At 40.1% G+C, this 22657-nt stretch overlaps 2 protein-coding genes across 3 annotated transcripts; one reads left to right on the top strand and one right to left on the bottom strand.

Annotated features, from left to right (window-relative positions):
- Positions 1–4876: 4876 nt before the first annotated feature.
- On the bottom strand, positions 4877–11802 carry stbd1 (starch binding domain 1). Of its 2 annotated transcripts, XM_027278652.1 has the most exons (4): positions 11112–11802; positions 9638–10038; positions 6304–8913; positions 4877–5536 (listed from the first exon to the last, which is right to left on the bottom strand). In XM_027278652.1, exons 1-3 carry the CDS (start codon positions 11386–11388, stop codon positions 6307–6309), a joined length of 3285 nt encoding a protein of 1094 aa, XP_027134453.1. In that variant the 5' UTR covers positions 11389–11802; the 3' UTR covers positions 4877–5536; positions 6304–6306. The 2 variants fall into 2 exon arrangements, with proteins under 2 accessions (XP_027134453.1, XP_027134452.1); XM_027278651.1 differs by having other exon boundaries at positions 4877–8913; positions 11112–11801.
- Positions 11803–12830: 1028 nt separating this feature from the next.
- Positions 12831–13726, top strand: LOC104927712 (heat shock protein 30). Its single transcript, XM_010741854.3, has one exon. It carries the CDS (start codon positions 13010–13012, stop codon positions 13631–13633), a length of 624 nt encoding a protein of 207 aa, XP_010740156.3. The 5' UTR covers positions 12831–13009; the 3' UTR covers positions 13634–13726.
- The last annotated feature ends 8931 nt before the right edge of the window (positions 13727–22657 follow it).

Here is a 22657-nt window from a genome sequence, read left to right as displayed (position 1 = left end):
ATCCCACAGTATGGAACAGGAATGAGGGGTGGTATGTTTTATAAATAGCCTGCCCGTGTGGCACACCCAAACCACAATCATGTTTTTCAATTTGAAAAACAACCTATTTCCTATTAACCAGAATATTTTGTATCGCACATCTTAACACTTTCCATGACCTATCTTTGGCGCATAGCATTGAAAAATGAAGCCAGTGATGGAGCAAAAAGGAGTCAGTTAATTCCTTTATGCTATTATTAGACACTGACATTCATAATGCCAGAAAGAAAAGCAGTTTGATTTAAAACTGAATCATGAACAGAGAAAAAAGTAGAAAATAACCAGCAGTCAAAACACAGTGACCATATATAGTTATAAACGGATGCAAATGTTGTGGCAAAGACACAATAAAGTACAAACACAGCTCACACAGTGTGTTACGGAGACACACTCTGATATTATCATACAATCCCCCTAGGTCAAAGTTCAAGTGGAAAGCAGCAGCCACAGCTTCTGTAAGAGGAGACAGCAGACTTAACTCACTTGGCACTCCAACTTGTACTGAAGATCACTGTGAGTTTCACTCTACTAGGTAACAGTCTGCTGCTCTGGACAGAGAGAAAGTGTCTGAACACACAGAGGAAAAAGACATCATGTACCTGTCACTTTCAGTTACCGATATGACATTAATGTTTTGCTTTCCTACAGCCTATGCAGCCAACTCTTTGGTCCAGACAATAATCCTAATAACTTACTGCCAAAATGCCATAAAGACATTCATGGTCCTCAGGGGATGTCTTCTAATGATTTACAGATTATCTTTTCATCTGGTCATCAGTTTTCTCATGACTAGCACTTCATATCACACAAAATCATATTGCCAGATTTTCAGTTATATTTGCTTGGACTATTAATGGTCTCCAAGAATAATTCATTGACATCTCAAGTTTTCAGTTGCCTGAAACGATTCTATTAAGAACAAATAAAATGTTTCCATAGATACAACAGAAATCAAAAATTTTAAGCTGTACTCTAGACTACTGCTTTTTTGGCCACTTGGGGGCAGCAGAAATAAGTTGTTATCCCAAAACTGTCATATTATCAACTTTCAAGTTGATATGGGGAACTTGTTCTGTCACTGCAATGATTTGGTGTTAGCCCAGCTTTTGATACTGTGGATCCTGCATCCTGAAAGGCTTAGGGAGTGGGTGAGGTCTCTGGGAGTGCCCTGGACTGGTTTTCTTTTTACCTCTCGGATAGAAGTTTTTCTGTATCACTTGGTCCTTTCCTTATGTGTGAAACTACTGCTCTTTTCTGTGGTGTGCCTCAGGGTTCTGTCTTGGGTCCCTTATTATTTGCCTTATATATGCTCCCCTTAGGTCCCATTATTAGAAAATGTAATTCCCTTTTCACTTGCCTCAGCAAGTCATCTCTGGGCCATCTACAGATGGTCCAGAACGCTGCAAGACTGTTGACCTGGTCTAGAAAGACCATACAGTCAGTGGTCTTGATCATAGTTCTCTGCAGTCTAGTTGTGTCCCAGCTTTTTTTAAACATCTGAATATATGGCATCTTTTGAGAAATAAAAAACAAAATAAAATGAATCTTGATCCATCCCTTCTCAATAGCTATAGGCCTATCTAAGCTGCTTTTTATGTCAATCATTTTAGAGAAAGCTGTTGCCAAACAGCTCAGTGTTGCAGACGACATTCTGGACTGTGCTGACGGTTACTTACAGTGGGATTTGGACTGCGTGAACAGGACAGCCAGCTTCCGGGGAACCGATCAGCTGTTTGTGTCTTGGGCCACGGCCCACAAGGGGAAACCACTGTCCCGACAGAGACTGTTAAATTGGAATGTAGATGCTATAGGGCTAGCTTACAGGTGCAGGGCCGGCAGCCCTCTGCAGGTTTGAAAGCTCACTCCACCAGGAGCATGGTTACGTCATGGTCTCTGTTTAAAGGAATTAGGGTGGAGGACATTTGTGCAGCGGCGAGTTGGGCTTCTTTACACACTTTCGTGAGAGTCTGGTGCTTCGGAAACTGGTTGATGTCATCCCAATCTGGGTCAAGACCAGGGAGATTATGCATCCCGGGAGTGGTCTATATCTCTCATAGTGAAACACTGAGCGAAGTTAGAAAAAGAACGTTGGGTTACTTAATGTAATCCTTGGTTCTTTGATAACAGAGTGAGGTGTTTCACCAATAATTCCCTCCTTGATGTATGAGGGAAGAAACCAATAAGTATGGCCCAGACGGGGTGGTATATAGAGGGGTCTGGGTCTTCCCCAGACATGTCTGTCAGAGACAGGCGTTGTGTCATTGGAGCTTCTGTAATGGTCTCGCCAGGAGCGATTCCCATAGTGAAACACCTCACTCTGTTATGAAAGTACCAGTGATTACATTAAGTAACCTTATGAGAGCTGTGTGCTGGACAACAATGAACTGGAACTTGCTATAAAGCTCAGTAAAGCCATGACAAGCTAGGTTCGTCATTGCAAGTTACTCCTTTCGCATTGTCCGTTGCAATTCACGCTGAGTGCACGGGCAGAATGTCTGCAGGTAGGCCAAAGGCAATGATTGGGTGGGCTTATTACACGCCCGCGTCAGCCACAGATACCAGGTTTTGTTTTTTGTTTTTTTTTCCCCAGAGCATTTAATTTATTGATTGCTGTCAGGATGTTCCTACCCTAGCTTTAACAATGAGTATGAACTGTTCTGAGTGTAACAAACGATCATCTGAACTACAGAAAACAAAATTCAAATACAATGGATTACAACTTTTGTTGTTGAGAAGATGTTTTTACTGTTCCTGCTGCCAAAAAAATCACAGGATGAAAGTTTATGAAACGCCTGTCCATTTAAGAATCTTCTGTTGATTACATAGACTTATGATTTATGTTATATGATATTTGGGCAGTTAAAACAGTGTTGATTTGTTCACCTAACTCTGTTTGTGAAGAGCCTGACAGAGAGGTGTTTCCGGATTAAACTGATGACTCAGTGTTAAGACTTTTGCCTTAACAGAGATCAAATGTTGGTCCAACAGTGGCTCAACTGTTCAGATGTTTGACAAATAGTGTGTGCATGTGTGTTTGTGTGTATGTTTATGCGAGATAACGAGAGACATACAAAGTTATCTATAAGTAGAGTGTAAGTGGTGTCAGTTGTAAGCCTTGTGTCTAAATAAAGGATTACCTTCAACCTTAGAAAGTGCACACACCCCCAGATGCCACATTACCACTGGTGAGGGAGTGTGCTGCATTTATACTCCATAAAACCAACATGACTCATCATATTAATATTATCAGTATTCTCGTTTGGCTCTGTTTTATCAAGACTCTGCTAGGTTAGTTATGTTAATTTTGTCTCTGTAATACGCAATTTTAAATCTTATCCATTAAGATTGAGATACAGGAATAGAAAATGTCCCTGACATTTGAGGCTTTCAGTGCAAACAGAGCCTCTGCAACATCATGTGTTGTTATATTTGGCTCTCTGCACTGGGGCAAATGGGCAAAAGTTCCCTGAACTCCTATTTTGAACCAAAAATCACGTGGGTCACAACTGGTCAGAGTTCTGTCGACCCCATTTAAAATGGGTCAAATGAGTCCCAGAGGACTTGTTTGGCTAAAAGGTGCATGGTGTTAATACCACTAAGGTTCAGGCTCCCATACGTATTGGTCACTTTAGATGGAGGGGTGTTCCAAATATGGAACCGTAGCGTGGATCACGTTTCACATGTCACATTTACATGTAAATGGCACGTAGCGGTAGGTCAGCATGAAGAGCAGGTTACTATTAGGCTGGCAAAATGTGTGCTAGATTCTTTTTTTGTCATTTTAATATACATTTTTAAACTTGCTGTGGTGTGTGCTGTTTTTAATTGGCATAATTCGTCTTTCATCCTTTTCATTCACAATTGTTCCGTTTGCTTTGGTGTGTGATTACTAATTAATTATTGTGCATGACTCACTCTGAATTCTCCTATTTTCTGGACTACCAATGAACAATTTAACAGCTAACTAACAGATGAACAACCTCATTCTTTCTTCCCATAATGCCTCTCCCCTTCTTCTTTCAGCAGTGCTTACACAATGCTTTTATCCACTGAAATAACCTCACGAAACCTTTCCCGCTCGCTGCAGTGGAGATAAATCATTTATAGGTTTGGCAAAACATTGCATTTGTGTACGCGTACATGTGAGTGTGTGCTACTCAATATCCACAGTTTTTTCCTGGAAGATAAAGAGGAGCCTCGTTTCAGATACAGCGAAGTCACCTTCAGCACAGAGCTGAGTGAGCTGACAATCTGGCATGGAAATATGCCTGCTAATGACGCTTTCCCTGCATGAGCCACTTCTGAGCCAGATGGCCTTGCGCACAAGGTCATGGTCTTGGTTTTTGGTTCAAATCACAGACATTTAAATAAAGAGGATTTAGGCATTGGGCCCAGGAGACCTCACAAGGTCCTGGTAGACTGAATCTGTGTTAACTATTTGTTTGTTGCAACAGCAGTTAATGGTTTACAGACATTTTGACAGCAGCAGACAACATGCCATTTGTACATATTGATGCTTGGTTGAAAAATAATAGTGTGGACCTTCCATATTGAATTGTGAATCATTCATTTCATCAAAACTATTTGGAATGGAGATCTGAAAATGTCACTCTTCACAAATGAATCACAACCTCCATTGTGCAGATATTTGTGAACAGGAATAGTGCTTTAAAGATCACAAACACAACAACCACGCATCAAATGATCCGGTCTAAGTTGTTCAAGTCATCTATTATTCAGTGAGTGGGATCCTTAATAACAAAATTCTTCAATTCCCTCCAAAGATCTGTTTTTTTTTTTTCAGTGAATTATCAAATATCAGAAACATCCACAGAGATGACAGAACATTTGTTTATTTGGTAACCAATTCCACCTTAATGACATTCAATAGTAGCATTATCATCACAGTATTGCATAATAAGATACTCTGATATTATCTGAGACATCAATATTATTCTACATTGATTGACACTACACTTTAATTAAACTTAAATTCGATACTGACAGCATCAGTTTCGAGAAAATATATAATATACCTTAAGGAATTCATAAAGGTTTTAATGAATCAAAGTAAATGACGGCCAGCAAAGCTGCTTTTTAAAAAGACAAGCCACACTGTTTTGATGCATTAAAACACATTATTGAAAAAAATGAAAAAAGATGTCTAAAAGGCACATTCATGAAACAACAATTGGGCAATCTTGCATGCACAATGTCCCACAAGATAAAAGCAGCATCAAAGTTACAACTATATCACAGTTGAGTGGTAAACACATTAGAATACCTGATATAACACCAGTCATACAGTATACAGAACAATTATTGCTTTGATTATTGCTGTAGTAAAAGTGAACTATGTGCATTTATTCTCATAGATTGTTGGGGAGTATTCAAGCAGTATATGGACAGTATAATAAAGTCTCCATTTATACAAATTAAACACACATTAAATCAACCACTTTTTAAAGAGGTCCAGTTTGCATAATCATAGATAGTGCTGCAGAAAAAAGAAAGACAATTCATGTTATGTTACTGTCTTTTGATGGCAATCTTTTCAGTTCCTTCAAAGATCCCTTAATCACTGGCTACTAGAGGATAATCCCCTAATAAAGTCTCATTAGATGACTGTTTTGTCCCAGTACTCATTGTGTTGGAAATTTGCAGGTCAAAAAACATCTAGGTATCTGGTTTCAATAGGGTTAAAATTAAAAGTAGTAAAAATGTTGTTTCAACAGATTCTTTCAGTGAATCAGATTAGCTTGTTAGCCAAGTACATGTTGAAACATTGCTTTAATGGCTAATAAACTTTTCAATGAAATGTCAAAGAGTAGTGAAAAATGAACAACTTGTAAGAGCCCAAACTGACATCTTTAAGTAGCGTGTACTGTCTGACCAACACTCCTCAACTGTATTTCATTTATATAAAACAGAAAAAAAACAACTTCCAATTCTCCAAAATCTGGAACCAGTTAAGTTTTGGTAATATTTGGTTTATTTAGTTACACTGACATCAAACCCAGTTTAGGCTCTAAAAGACTAAAAGTCTAGGAGACGTTTTACCCCTAAATTTACCAAATCTCAGATGTTTAATATATTGGATACAGTACAGTACAAATGAGTACTACAGTAGGTGTGATTTCAATCTACTGTTTCATCATGTGGGTCTTTCAACAGGCTGTACAAATAAACCTGACTTCTATCTGGTCCAGTATCCAGTACCAAATCTTACTGTACATACTCATCTCAACTTTCCCATCACCTCACCTGTTACAGCAGTCCCCACCATTTGTGCACAAGCAGGTCGTCTCCATAGCCCGTATCAAGGAGGCGGTTGCCACACTCCTCCCAGCGACACACCTCACCTTTGTCCAGCACCACAAATTTCCACTCCACATTGCTCTCTGCGGGCAGGCTGACCACTGTGGCCCAATGCCCATCCTTGGCCCTCTCTAGCGGTATGAATCCCTTCCAGTTTCCGAGCTCCTGCTGGTTCCCTGTGACAGCCACCGTCTGGTATGGCGACTGGGTGAAATAATGGACACGGAAAGTCACGTTGACATTCTGGGGCATGGGCTGGACTGCCACAACCTTTTTGTTATTTTCTGTGTTTTCCTCAACAAGGGAGAGAGCAATGTCTTCAGTGGAAGGTGGAATATCTGTTGTATCTATACAAGTGGTGTCTGTTCCAGCAGAGATGTATTGGCACTCTTCAGTGGGAAGCTGGTTGATTTTTGTCTGGTCTTGGACAAAAGATGAGGCAGAAAGACCCAACCAAGGAAGGACTTGGTAGTTACTCTCTGTGATCCACTCATTATTGTCCATGGTTGCCTCCATGATACTGATTTCGGTCTTTTCATAGTCCTCTTCTTTCTCCTCCTCTTCTTTATTTTCCTTTTTCTTTTCAACACATAATCCTGCCTTCTTTTCTTTCATTTCTGAAACCTCAATAACAGCTTTCATGTCTGTTTGTATTTTCAGGTCATCGGTGAAGCTAGTAACACTGGCTGAAATCTGTGCCATAAATTGATCCATTGCTTTGTGGTAACCATCCTCAATCTCATGGCCAAACATGTCCTCATTGGCTGCAAATGATTCATACTTCGCCCAATCTGTTTGCTCACAGTTGGGTTCCTGGGAGTGACGTGACAGATAAGGCCCAAACATTCTGCCTGCTGTATTTTCATTCATGACAGATACAGCTACATCATCAGCAAAAAGGCTGTTTTGAGCCTCTATCTGTCCCTCAGCCTGTTGATAACAATCTATCACTGGAAGAACCATATTACCAATGGCCACATCATATGAAGCATCTTGGAAGTCAGGGCTGACAGCCATGCTTGAAATACCACTCTCTTCACCAACAGCAGGAGGTGATAAATCATTATACCTACACTCACTTTGCTCAAAAGATGACAAGTAAATTTGGTATATGGGAGGGTTAATGTCTTCAGTCAGGTCAGGAGGAGCAGCACTGGTGGTAACTTCAGGAAAATCATTATTATTCATGTGGTCACTTTGTTGGTCTTGGGTGGAGCACAACATGTCAGGATGAGATATTTCTTCAGACTTTAAAAGTGCAGTGAGTCTAGCTATATGGCAAACATTTGTATCAGAGACAGAATGAACTCTTGTCTTGTCAGAGGTTTCATCATTTTCCATGCTGTGGCTTTGTTCGTCTTGACGAATGGTTGGAGGGTGAGGAAAAGATATTTCTTGAACTTTTTCAGAAGCAGTTATTTCGACTGCATCAGGATTAGCAGCAACACATCCCTTCTCAAAAGCTTCATTTCTTATCATCTGTACACTTTGTTGGTCTTTGTAAGACTCACTATGAGGGTCATGGACATGGTCACTGAACTCATCAGCTAGCATTACGTTGCTGCCATTTTTGTTGTTTTCAGGCTGATTTTTTGTCTCATGTGACGACATTTGACTGCCAAGAATAGTAGAATCAGTGTCTTCATCCAGAGAAAGAACTTTTTTATCTTCTTTCTGTGGCTGTTGACAATCCAACAACAAGTCAGGGGAATCTGCGATGCCTGAGATTTTAACTTTTATATCAGTGGTGATATCTGACAGAATGTTGTCATGATTATCAACCTTTACGGGCATGCTCAAACAGGACAGTGCCACACTTGAACTGCCACATTCTTCACTACAGGCAACAATGCTGTCACTATTCAGCATTCTGTCTCTCTCTTGGTCAATACAATCATAAAGAACACCATCGTCTTCATTACATGTGAGACAGTTTTCTGCCTTTTGTTTAATTGCCACTTCTTGCTCGTCAAACTGTGGCAAGTGAGTGTCACATCCGACAGCTGTAGGTTTGTTCAAGTGATCCTTATCTACAACTTCTTCAATCATTTCACCAGCTACACCAATATCCTCATCCCAGTCACTATGCCTAATAGAGGCCACCACGTTGTCCGTCATATGATCACACTGGTCCTGCTGTGTAGAAGGCAGATTTGTTTCTTCTTCTTGTTCAATTGTTGAGAACCACACATCAGCTTGCTGAGCAATTACCTGGTTGTCCACACACTCCTCTTCTGCCCTCTCATCTTCATTTTTCTCTCCCTCCTTTTCAAGCTCCTCATCTTTGCTATAACAGATGCAAGTGTCAGGTACGTCTTCCATATAAATGGCAGGCTCCTCTGAGTTGGACTCAATGCTGTTTGTCTCCAATGTGGTTTTATTAACTTGAAGTCTGTCATCATCACCCCTTTCACTCATATGATGGGTTTGTCCGAAGCACACTGGGTTGTTCAAATCACAAAGCAAAAAGTTTTCCTCCTCTTGTCTGGTTTTCTTGTCTAAAACATCCTTTTCTGTGCTCACATCCTCAATTTCCTGGCATTCTGCTTTTAGCACCTGAACACATAAATAGAAAGTTAATATGTGAAGGTCTAATTTTGTCATGAGGTAGATAAAAATACATACTGGACATAATTCAAAAAGTACACCAGAAAAAGCAGTCTGAACCCAAAGAGAGAATGAGGTCTAAGGGAAACAGATATGTAGGTGAGACATGAATATTCCCACTAGGTTGGTGCTCCAAATTCTTAAAGAAACTTGATAAGAGTTAGATAAAAAGATGTGCCCCACTCTTATAGCTGCTAAATATGGAGCTCCAGCCACATATCTTATCTTAGCATAGCATAAAGACAGGAAAAAAGGAGGGACAGCTCACCTGGCTCCAAAGGTAACAAAATCAACCTATGTGACCTCACCCTGCTGTGTCTTGTTGTTACACTTAAACAACATATATTATGTTTTATATATATTAAATGCTCTAAATGCCAGACGTTCCACTTTCTTCACCAATATACTGACTGGGTTGTTAGAGTATGATTGGTTAATTAGAGCTTTTTGGCCGAAAACAGCTGCCTTGAGAGTTGTGAGACTGAGCTATAGAGTGAACGTGCTATCAAACCAAAACAATAAGCTGAAAGAGGCTAAACAGCCACAAAGAGTTGCACAATTAAAAAAATACTACTGGATTTAGTGTTTGTCCATGCCTCTGAAATAGCATTTCAGCTTCAAAGACCAACAGTAGCTTGCTTATAAACTCACAGAGAGACAAATTGCTGCTTACCTTCTCTTCATTGATTGGCTCAGGCTCCTTCAAGCAGCTATCATTACCATGGGCTGCTTCTATCACATCCTCAACAACGTCATCTGTTACACCCTGGTGGCAATCGACATTATCCTTCATCACCATTTTAGCCACAGTGTAAGTATCACCCTGATTGGCTTCTTCTGCATACGTCTCCGCTACTTTGTGAGAGGCCCGTACAAATACCATTTCCTCTGTGACATCTGAAGTGGTGTTCTTGTTTTCTGGTACTTGGATGTTACTATTAGGAGGAGAGTAAGGTGAAGGTTTCTTCTCGGCAGCAGCAGCAACAGCAGCAGCAGCCCGGCGGTGCCTGATTACAAGATCACTCTGAATCAGATCAACCGCCTCCTTCATATCGGAGCCTTCATTGTTTATGTCTAGAACAAGATATAAAAAAAACACGCAATTAGAGCTACACAGTAAGACCATTTAAAATACTTAATACACAGTTACTATACAGTATTATAATTTATAGTATATTGACATATAGGTATTTAATGAGATTTTATGTACATATTAATATGTGACAAGATGAGTATCTTTACTTTATCTTTTACTTTTTACTTTGCACTTTGTCTTATCCTCCTCTGTACCTTTGTATAAATGACAGAACAGCAGATGATCTAATCAAAGGATAATTAATTAATGCAATCAGGACCAGTAACTGTCTCCTCCATTTAAGCCTTTATTTGACCTGATCAGAGTCTCTCTTGTCTACCCTTATTAGTAATTTTTATCCCTGTGTCTGTAAAACAATCCAGTATACGGTATTATTAGCCACATGCACATAAAATATTAAAGGTAAAAGAATGGCCCCCGTGAGTGTCATTTTATTACATGCTATATCATTGGGTTATTAACAATAATGCATTCATGTTACAGCAGTATTAAATATCGTAGTTGGATGTGGTTGAGCCCATTTTAACCACATTGCTTTTGACTTTATTTACCGTAGTTTATGAAGTCATTAAATGTTTTGTTTGTAGATAAATGTAGTAAGAGTAAGAGTTTCTTTCTGAATTATAGTAGAAGAGAAGTACACAGCTGCATGGAAGTACTCAAAACTACTACTTAAATACAAGACTGTAGTTAATGTATTAATTACATCCCAACATTGCCAAAATGTATTTACAATCCTCTTGACCTTTAAAATATGATAGCCTATCTATTTAGATCACTAATGGCCCAGAGTTAATAATGACTTTATAGTATGATACTCCACAGTATCTCCTATCACTGTAACCTAACTCAAGCTACATATTAATACTATATCTATACTATATCTGCATAATGTATGGTGCCCTTATGACATGTATTTCCTGCATCTATCATATATGATATTCCTCAGTGCTCTTCACTTACAGGCTAATATCCCTATCACTTCTCACACCTGTAGACTGCAGTAACATCCCGCCTGATCACGTTATTTGCGGATCTTTTTTTTTTTTACCTGTTGACTCCGCGGACCTGCGGGGTTCCTCCGGGCTCGGTTGGATCACCGATGCGTCTCTCTCCGCTCCGGGGGGGCTCTGGTCGTCACCGTCATCGGCTGCGGCTGTGGCCTTCCTCCGCTTCCCCCTCACGGTCCGATAGATGACGAAACCCGCCAGCACGGACATCATGGCTATGACAGCCAGAGCCACGGCGGGACCGTGTCGCCCGATCATGCAGAAGAGCGAAGCCAGATCCATGCGTCTCTCCGCGGCTACTGTGTTGCTGTTTTTCATTTTGTTGTGAACAACGAGCCCGTTTTTTTTTTTTTTTTTTTTAATAAATCTCTGTGCGTGTGAAGGCCTGACTGATCCGACTGAAGCTGCTGCAGAATGCCTGCTGCTCTTCCCTCCACGTTTTCAAGTGTAGTGACCTCTTGTTGCTGCAGATCTGCAAAGAGGTGCAGGTGAGAGCTGCTCATTGGCTGGTGGGATCACGGGGACTCAGCGTTCATTCATAAAAAGGGGAGAGGAGGTTGTTTTTGCAGCCTGTTTCATCCCACTGATAGGATTTAGCTCCAATGCACTGTCTCCATAGACAACCCTCCCACCTCCCCTGTTTGATAGGATTTGTCCCATCAAAGGATGTTTCCTACATGAACAAAAAACCCTTAAGCTTCTCACAAAGTTTGATCAAAGACCATTATAGCAGTGCGGCGGTTACTCAAATGTGTTGTCCCAATATAGTGCATATATAGGAAAATAATATTCTCATGTTTATGGCTCTCTGCCTAACCCTAGTAAATGTCCATAATGTTCGTTTAAAATACATTTTGGATGTGTTTGGTCTGAATTCATTTCAAAAAACAGTTAAACATGTTGTAAGGTTTGAGACTGCAAAAAAAATCAACAAAACTCATATTATGTAACTTATTTAAACATCACAAATTCTCCACTACCTTTCTAATATGATTATTGATATATGTTATATGTGTAATCCTCTTGGATTGGTCAATACATTATTGATGATTAAAATGGCATACACATTCAAAAAAACAAACAAAAAAACAACTGTTTTCTCCTGTAGCTCCGATCTCCAAGGTGGGCTCTGTCATAAAGCCATTCATTCATTTAAGTTACAAACATTTCTGATAAAAACAAGAATAATAATCTAACGTCAGCACCCCAAAGTAACAGCTCCACCCAGTGGAGAGGTGTGGTAATGACAGGACAGTTCCTGAAGACTCAGACTTCTCCAGTGAGAATAGAGAAACTTGGACAGAAAGCAGAACCTACTTCTTCTTGTCCTCATTAAATTATATTTGTATATTCCTGATCTCAAATAAAGTATATGATTGTGAATTTAAACAAAACAAATCAGAAAGTTAATAACGGATGACTCCTCAATTGATGGTCACTTCAAAACAAGAAAGCAAAGGTTAAAACTAGTATAAACTATAAACTAGTAAAATATCCAAGTATTAAAGTGGTCAGATTTAGTCAGAAGAGGTCGAATGTTTCTTTTCTTTTACTCAGTGACATGTTATGATGATAAATGATATGGTGATATTATTACGTTGATTTGACTCAACAAATATTCGAATTTACTCAAATCTTCATTTAAAGATTTGGTCTGATTTAATCAGATGGGATCAGATGTTTCGTTTATTTCAGTGAGTAAATTTCCAGATCAAACATGAAGGATCCAGTGACATCAGCACCTCAGAATAACAACTCCACCCAGTGGAGAGCTGTGGTAATGACAGAAAGTTCCTGAAGCCTCTGGAGCTCCTCCAGTTAGAATATAAAAGCTGGGACAGTCCCACTGCTGAGACAGAAAGCAACACAGAAGAGAACAGACACTTTAACAGTGTTTCATCTGACAACAAGAGGACTCAACACTAAACACACAGTGAAGATGCTGTGCTCTCATGGATTCCAGTCTGCCCTCAGTCCATTCATGGACTTCTACTGGCCTGTACGCAGTCTGTGGCCAGAGGTCAAACCTCTGCTCCACCAGCAGGATGTACTGCAGAGAAACCTTCAGCAGCTCCGCAGCAGTCTGGAGCTGATGGACAAACTTCAAAACAAGATCCTGGAGGAGACGGAGCCTTTCCAAACCAGTTTGGCTGTGCAACCGGTCTCCTACCAGCTGGAGAAAGAGGGAGAGCATTTTGGTCTGACCCTGGACACTCAGGGCTTTTCCCCAGAAGAGCTGTCTGTGAGGCAGGTGGGCAGGAAGCTGAGAGTCAGCGGGAAGACAGAGAAGAAGCAGGAGGACGAGAAAGGCTGCTACTCTTACAGACGCCAGGAGTTCAGACAGGAGTTTGATCTGCCTGAAGGCCTGAACCCTGAAGACATCACCTGCTACCTGGCTCCAGACGGGAAGCTCCACATCCAGGAGGCCAAAGCTCCACAAGTTGAGGAGGCTGAGAGAGAGCTGACTATCAAGAGGAGCCTGGAGGAGAAAACACAGCAGAGTGTGTGTTCACACACAGAAGACAGCAGCAACACACAGGACAAACCTGAAGACACGGACTAATCTACATGTTATAACTGTGTTTTTTAAATATGTGGTTTATACAAGTGTTAAATAATGATCCTATGACTTTTTTATGTTAACAGTTCACTATAATAAATAAATGTATTGGAAGTTAGTCTTATTCTTTTTAATCTGTGGCCAATAATCACATAAGCACATTTAGTTTAGTAGAGGATAAAAACTGATTCCATAACTATTCCTTCAAAGAACACCAAAAGCTTATGAAATCTATCTCTTGTAAATCTTAATGTATTTGCAAGAATACTGAGATCAACGTCTGGGAAAGAATAATATAAATGACCCTAACACTAACAGAGTGAGGGGTGTAGTAACCAGTTATCATCCACTAGATGTCATGTTTAGGCTAGTAAAGCGTTTTGACAATTACTGTCACGGGAGATATAAACTGTGTCTCTGACTGTGTATGCAATGTGAAAAGTTCCTCATAGAAATGATCAAGTACTGAGAAGCCTCTCCTTTAGCTTGCACTTTATGAAAAAGTTTGTCTATCTCTGGTTTGATCACAAGAAACATCCCAAATTATCTGTAGATTACAATGACGAGTGGACACTCAAAAAAGGCACGCACACTTTCATGTCCTGTAATACAGTTTTTAGTGTCTTCATACACAAAGCAATTATGATTTGTTTTCATAGTTTTCATTGCTGAGTTCAAAACATGCTTTCAATTATGGTGAATATTGTGACATCCGAGGCTTTATCCCAGCAGGTGTGTTTCACTTGTTACAGATGTTTGACTTTGTCAAATTTCACTTTGGCAGAATCTATGAGTTAATGACTGTTTGGATGAATAGAATATTCAAAAACAATTCATCTCTCCTGGGACTCCAATCACTCTTCATCTCTACTTAAAAACAAAAGATTAAAAAACAACATCAGCCAAAGTGCTAAAATTGTACAATGACACAGTATTAATGACCTCTCCCACCCATTTTTTTTTCTTTTTCTTTCTTCTGTTGTTTGCTTGGGCTGTTTGGTCTCTCCCTGGCTCCCGTCTGGCTGTCAGGGCTTTTCTTTCCCAAGAAAAGACAGATTGTCCCGTAAACGTGGCAGCACTGGGAGCAGAGGAGGAGAGAAAAAAAAACTTCATCAGGACTCAGGACTCACTCAGCTTTTGTTTTATTTTCTATTTGTGGACCTGCTCTTTGTTTTTCAGGAAATGTGACAGATTACTGCATCTTTAAATATATGAGGGGGCCCTCCTCTTCTCCTTCTCATCCCTCCATGTCTCCCAGTCTGCCATTAAATTCTTGCTTTCATCTCCTATCCTGTTCTATCATTTCTTCTCTTCAGTCTTCACCTCCCTCACGCCACTTCCATCTCCTCCTTTCTTCTCTCCGTCCTCTCAACACTGTGACAGTCAGGTTGGGCGTTGCCGTGACATCCCCTTTACTCACCCACCTTCGCTTTCATCTCCTCACTTCTCCTGTGAGATTCTGAGCAGTGGTAACACACATGGGAACATTTACTGACTCTTTTAATTCTTCTTTCCTCCAGGGCCCTTTTCCTCCCATGCCACCCCCTCCATCCTCTTATCATCATTCTTTACTAAATCTTTCTTTCTCTTCACCTCCCTCTCTCCTACACATTTGCTCCCTCCTAAACCCTTCCACTCATTTGCCCGCCGTCTCAGACGCTTTAACCGACTCTTAATCAACAGGGTGTGTCTGAAGCAGACGGCTTTTATTGCCATTACAAAAGGCCATGAGTCAGTCGTGTGTGTGTGTGTATGTGTATATGTGTATGTGTGTGGCTGTCTGCATCTGTTTATGTTAAAAGGGATGTAGTAGGCTATAAATGCAATCTGGCGCCTTCCCAAATCTGATACGAAAAACTGTGCATTGTTCCAACATGTGAAATCAGCATTGGACACTTAAAAGTTTCAGCTCATCAAACATGCTTTGCTGAAGAATTATATAATTTTCCTAAATCTTAGTAAAGTTGTATTTTCCTGGTGCGCGCACAAAGGTTGGATTGTATCTAAACCTCCCGGAAGCATGGAGGGAAAAACACAAACGCACAGGCTCTGACGCCAGTCTTTTCCCATTAGACGACCAGAATCACACCTAATAAAACAGTCAATATGGGGGGATTACAGACAGCGCTATGCAAACAATAAAAATGTTAAAATGAGAGAGAGCCAGTATTTATTGCGTTGGATTTTGTTTTGTTTCCTTTTCTGATCATTTCATGCACCGCGTATTAAAAGAGAACTCCACCAGTGACACACATGAAGTGTTTATTCGTTATGTGGAGAACAACTCAGCTCATGAAATTATCTGTATAATGTTTTCTATGGCCTGTGAGACAGCTTTCTGAAGTAAAGACAGAATAACCCAGATGATCTCATGATCGTGTCACCAGGGCTTGCTTGGATTAGAGACAATTTTTAAAATCTTGAAGAGAGTTTGTGTTACAGACTGGAAGTGGAGTTTGAAAGATGTCCGTGTTTACCAGGCAGAGAGGGTCTAATAAAAGATACTTTCAAGTAGCATTCTCGGAAATGTAGGTTTAAAATTTGGTTGGATATTTCTGCCTTTTTTCAGTACAATATTAAATCAATAAAGTACTACACCAACAGTTTTACTTGTACAACAATTCTGACGCAATATGCAAGAAGAGCTATGAGAAGACTCTTATACAAGCCCATTACACATAAAGGCTGGTACCATGCTGCATACTTCTAGGATGATGGTTGAAGAAATTCTTACTCTTAATTATCAGTCTTTGGCTGATCAAGTGCTGTCTAAATCCAACTGGCATCACAGGAAGCTAATGACTATTTTTCAAATGATAGCTATCACATTTCAACCAAGTATCCCTGGGAATTACGTCCATAATGGACGATTCTGCACTTCAAGATTTATGTCCGATGTCAACATTAAGTGCCAGTGCAGGAAGTAGGGTTCCCTCTTTAGTGCAAAAGACATTTGATCTTTCTACATGTGTAGAACAAGTGTTTTCTAACCACCACCATAGTTGCCATGTGCAGATGTTGTAGAAAGAGATCATTTTCTAAATGCTATCAAAGTATTTGGTATTGAATGTTCTGTTTTTGTTATTTGTTCAATATTGATATCATCTTGTGGCGATACCTTATCACCAGCCAGGATGTTTCTTTCAACCCTCATTGCAATTTTCACCCTAACAAAACCTCAACCATAGCAACGGCACATCAGAAAACAGTCATGTGGATCATGTTTATAATGGTTTTGGAAGGCACTAACAGATTCTTTTGTTCTACTTACAGGTGTAATAGTTAAGAAAATGCTAATAAATATTATTTAAATTCAAGCTAGATAAAGTGTAAATAACAACACTACCGTATGAGACCTGTTCTTATAGTAACCATAGTAATACTATCATGCATCAGCAATATAAAGCTTCATTGTATTATTTCTGACTCTAAGTAACAATATGTGAAAAGAAAAACTTTGAAGTCATATGACCGACGTGTTTATTCAGTGTATGTGCCCTTTTGGAGTGACATTACAGCAGGTACATGACAAATTTTCCTCTGTTACTTATTGTGGGAACGTGTTATATACAGCGAAAAGGTCAAATATTTTTATAAATTGTGCTCACAAAGAGCGGCTTCTGTAGCACGCGCACACACACACGCACATACGCACACATATTTCCTGTGTGACTTTGAGGGTCTCTGGTATTTGAACAGATGTGGGCAGACTGAGCGTGCCTAGATCCCCCCCTGACCTGAACGTGCACTTCCTGCTCCGAAAGCTAACACCCAGAGAGAACAATCGTAGTCTGTACCCTCTGAACACATGCACACACACACAAGGGTCAGCGTGCAAGCCATAAACACATATAAAAACACATGCTTTCGGATACTTTTAGGAATGGTCTTTGTAGATGTACACACACCCACACACACACACACACACACACACACACACACACACACTCCCACAAAGCAGTTAGTGTGTGTTGTTTTCAGATGGGGTGAAAGTGAGAGTGAAACACTGTTCAAGACATTTTTCTCCACCTCATAAGTTTCAACATACACACAAATTTAATTCACTCCTTTCATTTCTTGGATTTTTAGGGCCTCTGTGATGTGTAATGTGTCACCCAGGAATCCTCGAATACAATTTTGCTATTTATGTTTTGAAAGGTCAAATCTGTGTGTGTGTGTGTGTGTGTGTGTGTGTGTGAGTTGCATCAACTGATATGTGGCAAGACCCAATTCTCTGAGAGTACTTTCTCTGTGTGAATGTGAGACGTCAGGAAAAATAAAAGCTGGACGATGGATAACTGAGGTCAAAGTGTGAGGAGAGAGACAGACCAGAGAGAAAATATGAAAACAGTAGAAAAGGAATATGAGAACTGCACAGAAAAACAAAGGAAGAGGGTGTAAAGAGAAATGTGTATGTTAAATTAAGATTGAATATATGTGGACAAAGCAAGACAAATAAATGGAATCAAAGGAATTAAATGAACTGGGTACACAGCAGAGAAACAGTAAAACGTTGAGGTGATGAAAGAAATAGACAAAAACAGTGCAAGTGAAAGAAAGCAGACAAAGAGGTCATGGACTCTAAGCTGAGTTTGTGCCAGTAAAACAGAATGGAAAACCAGAGCCAGTTTGGGTAAATACTTCAGGAGAGGGGCAAATTACCAACACGTACAGAGACACTATCATCAAAATAAAACTACTCTTTTTTTTTCATCCATCTGTTTTGAAAGTTTGATCTAAATAACTACCCATCAGGCACAAATAAATGCCCGGGAATTTAAAAATAGTAAGAAACAGTAATTTCCCATGTGGTTTCGCTGGTAAAATTATGGCAAGTCAAATTTTGGCAAGGACAACTACACAACATAAGCAGTAAAATAGGGAGTTATTACACTGAAGTTCAAGTGAAATTCAAACACATAAATCAGTATCAATTTGAAATCAATCAGATCGAGGCATATAATGGGATATCAATAAATTGTGGTCACAAACAGCTGTCCAGGGGCCATTTCTAGCCAAAACATTTCTTTAACCCTGTAGCAGAGGGATCAGCGTGTCTGAGAGCTATAGCAAGGTCATAAAAAGATTAACATTAGCTATTCTCATGAGCAAATGTCTTTCCAAGAAAAATCTTTTCACACACAGAAAGTCAAAAATATGTCCAGTAGTAGCAACTGTGGTTTCTTTGGAGGAAAAGTAAAGAGGAACTGGGCAACAACAAAGCCTTCATAACTAAAAGCACAAGCGGTTTTTAGCCACACTAGCACTTTGGCTCTAGGGATGGCAATGTCAGTCATTTGGTCAGTCAACCGCTTTGGTCCAACTTGAAATATCTCAGCTGAACTGCCATAAAATTTCGTACAGGTCATCAGAATTCATCAAAATTTGTCTCAGTCACTTGTCATCAGTCTCAGATTTAGGCTACTTTGTTCTAAGAACTAATATAAGCATGTTAACTCCTAACACTATGATGGTTAGCATTGTGAGCATGTTAGCACGCTGATGTTAGCATTTAGCTCAAGGCATCACTGTGTAGACTCATAGGGCTCCTTGAAAGGCTGTGGATTTTTTGTCTTGTTAAAGACTCACCCCTCCTGTCATGTTGGTTGCCAAACAAAACAATACAAAATAAAAGACGTTAATTACCAAATGAATTAACTATTTTTAAATAACTTTTTTTTGAAGTGGGGTTGTAGGAATATGAAAGTTGAGATAATGTAGTGCCAAGGGAAAGGGCTGTTTTATGGCAAGGTAATGCAATGAGAATATGCTTAGTATAGCGTATACTTAAATGGATATTAATTTTTTAGGTGGCTATAATCTCTTTTTTGCTGACCCTGTCTATAGCAGTGCTTTGCCATGCCAAGACCTCTGTTTGCTTCTGTAAACTGGGGGTGCTCTGACCGCCGTCCACTGTAGGTAACACGCTGACTATGGATAAGTACCTCATACAACCCCACTTCAAAAAACCTGAGACTATCCTTTTAAGTACATCTTCATTCTCTCAGCAGCATAGCATTCATTTCGGGCTAAAGTGTAACCATCTTAAAACCATAATGACTATGTACAATGTAGTGAAGTGAATGATGAGTATAAATACAACTTAAAGGATAAGGCTCAATCAATTCTATATTTATTGAAAAATTCCATTAAAAACAAACAAACTAACAATTAAAGTTAAAACAAACAACAAAATATTAAAAGCACACGAATGACCCTGACATACACCATCCTGCTCCAAATACACTGCAGGCTTGGAGATAAGTGCCACAGATGGGGTTGGGAAGTCAGAAAGAATCAACTAATACGATGGTTTTGGTCGTTTCATAGGAATTCTTAATACAAAGAAAAAATTTAGTTGCGGTAGCCAGCTAAAGTAGCCACATCAATTTGTGACACCATTGACTAACATATGAATATTCTCTCCACTAGTTGGTATTCACTGAATGAGCAGCTGTTGGACTTTTATGGAAAAATGTCACCACTTTTCCATCCCTCCCCAGGAGGCAGGATACCTGGTTGAGTGAGACTGCCTTCCTGGCTGAGAACATGCCCAAAGAATCCGGACTGTGGCTCCAATTCAGACACTCCTTTAGCAGCAGTTAACAACATTCTGTACACGCATTGTCATTGGCATTATCTGGCGTTGCATGCGTCATTGCACTGGCACTCGTGTGGTTCACATACAGGGGTTGTAATATTGAACTTGTCCAATGCCAAAATGTGTGTGTGTGTGTGTGTGTGGGCAGTCACACAGGTACACTTCCAGTTAAGGACCAGGAGGTCTAACTCTTTGTTGTGACCTTGTGTTGTTAAATTTATTTTCAGGTCTGTCATGTGATTGTTAAATAAATCATAAATCTCAAAAATTACTGATGTCAGTATGAGAGGGAAAACTTAATGTTTTCCCATGAGCTCTCCTCTTTCACTAACCAGACATATGCTTTTTTATTTACTGTCACGTTAAATCACTCACAAAGTGCCTAGGGATGTTAAAATTATAAATTTGATCATGTCTGACGTGTTGATTCTATCATATCTTGCAGGAGTATGGAAAGATTTTCTATTTCTTTCTGTTCATGCTGTAGATAACACAGAATTAATGCGATCCTAGCGACACCAGTATTTATAACATGAAATTTCAGACATCATATTATCATGTTTTACCATCAAATTTTATCAGATTTTAAGATACAGCATGATTAGCAGTCAGTTGTGAGAAGTCAAAGTACAGCACGCCTCTTGAAAGGACAGTGTTGATTTATTGTCTGGTCGGCAAATGAGCTTCCTAGCAGCAACAGGCAGTTTAACAGCCAGTAAGCTCAGCAGGCCACCACAACTGGCTTGTGGTAGCATGTTATCGACAGGTAAGCATGTCACTGGTTAGCCTGCCAGACACAGAAGCGCTCAATTAATCTCTGCGATTTAAAAGTCTCCGATGAAATGGGCTGACAAACTTTAGTCCACAAGCGCTGTAGTAAAGTCCAAAGAAACACTATAAAACAACGCAGCACGCAGCACAGTTGACACAGACAGCTATGTTAATGGCATTAACAGATTGCAAGAGAAAAGTTGATTTACATAGACAATGTGTGTGTGTGTGTGTGTGCGTGCGTGAGACTGTGAAAGACAGACCATCGTGACATCACTGTTTCCACAGGAAATCATGTTTCCAAAACCCTGGTTTTCCACTCTGTAGTCTACCTCATACACAACTCACTTCTCTCTCTCTGTCTTTCTGTCCCACACACGATACTGTGCAGTGGCAGCAGTTAACTAAATCACTTTATGTCTTCCCGAGCAGTTGTTCCCACCAGCAGAAAGGGTGAAGTCATATCGTTTTCACAGGTATGGCTGACGATTTAAAAGGAAAATTGCGGTTTATTACAAGCTGGATCTGATTTTCATTGTTTTGGCCACCATTAAAACTGGTTACGGTAACAGATTGCACTCTGTAAACACAAAAACGGTGAGTGTAGCGTGATGATATCATCACCGTCAGGGCAAAACTATGACAGGAACCATGTTGCATGAAACTGTAATTCCCCTTGATTCATCGATCTGCTCATTTCCCCCCTGAAATCCAAACAAAATGAAAAGAAACTTGATGCGGGATCCTTTTAATTAAGCAAATTTTCTCTACTTTATCATTTCAGAGAAACAGAGAGAGAACGAAGAGTAAAAGATAAAGAGAGGAAGTTGAGGGGTCAGGGGAAGTGGAGGAGGAGAGGGACAGCGAGGGGAGAGAGATGGAGGTAAGTTACGATTGTGAAGATAATGATAAATACAGATTGCAGATTGCAACCTGGGACATATACAGCACACAAATCTGCCTACACAGTACACACACCCCCTATCCATTCTCCAAGTCTCCTTGATTGCACACTTGCACTTGCACTCTGTCTACCACAGTGGGTGTACTTACTTCATGGCACACATGCACACACTGCAGGCCCAGACAGACATGCAATCACTCTGCGGCCATAAGAGATACTATGCAAACATTCAGATCCAATCATTCACAGATGAAAAAATCCCAGATCTCTGTGATGTGTGTGTAAAGTTGATATGTGAAATCACAGCAGAGCTTAGCCAGCCCTGCAATCACTGCAGCGTGTAATGGGTGGTTAGTGTATCACAGGGGTACTTGGGTAATATCTGGTTACCGCGCTGTACTGGCGTATTCAAACAGAAGGAGATCTTTCTCTGTGCGTGAAAGGTTCTGTGAGAGAGGGCAGGTGGAAGCAGAAAATCAAGCTCCTGACCATGAATTTGATCGAAGTTTGCCATCATAGAAGAATTCGGAGTGAGGAGTATCGTATGGAACACCCCAAAGTGTTTAGTGATTGGTCAGCTGATCTGATAGCTGATAGCTGCTAGACTGCCGTGGAAATTCTAATAATACAAATGACAATATCTATCCATCCTTTATCTGTAACCGCTTATCCTTATCAGGGTCACGGTGGGGCTGGAGCCTATCCCAGTTGACTTTGGGCGAGAGGTGGGGTATTTGCAGCATGATAATGA

The sequence above is a fragment of the Larimichthys crocea genome, chromosome IV, assembly GCF_000972845.2.
Source record: "Larimichthys crocea isolate SSNF chromosome IV, L_crocea_2.0, whole genome shotgun sequence".
In the NCBI taxonomy this organism is placed as follows: domain Eukaryota; kingdom Metazoa; phylum Chordata; class Actinopteri; family Sciaenidae; genus Larimichthys; species Larimichthys crocea.
This window is presented reverse-complemented; position numbering and strand designations above follow the sequence as displayed.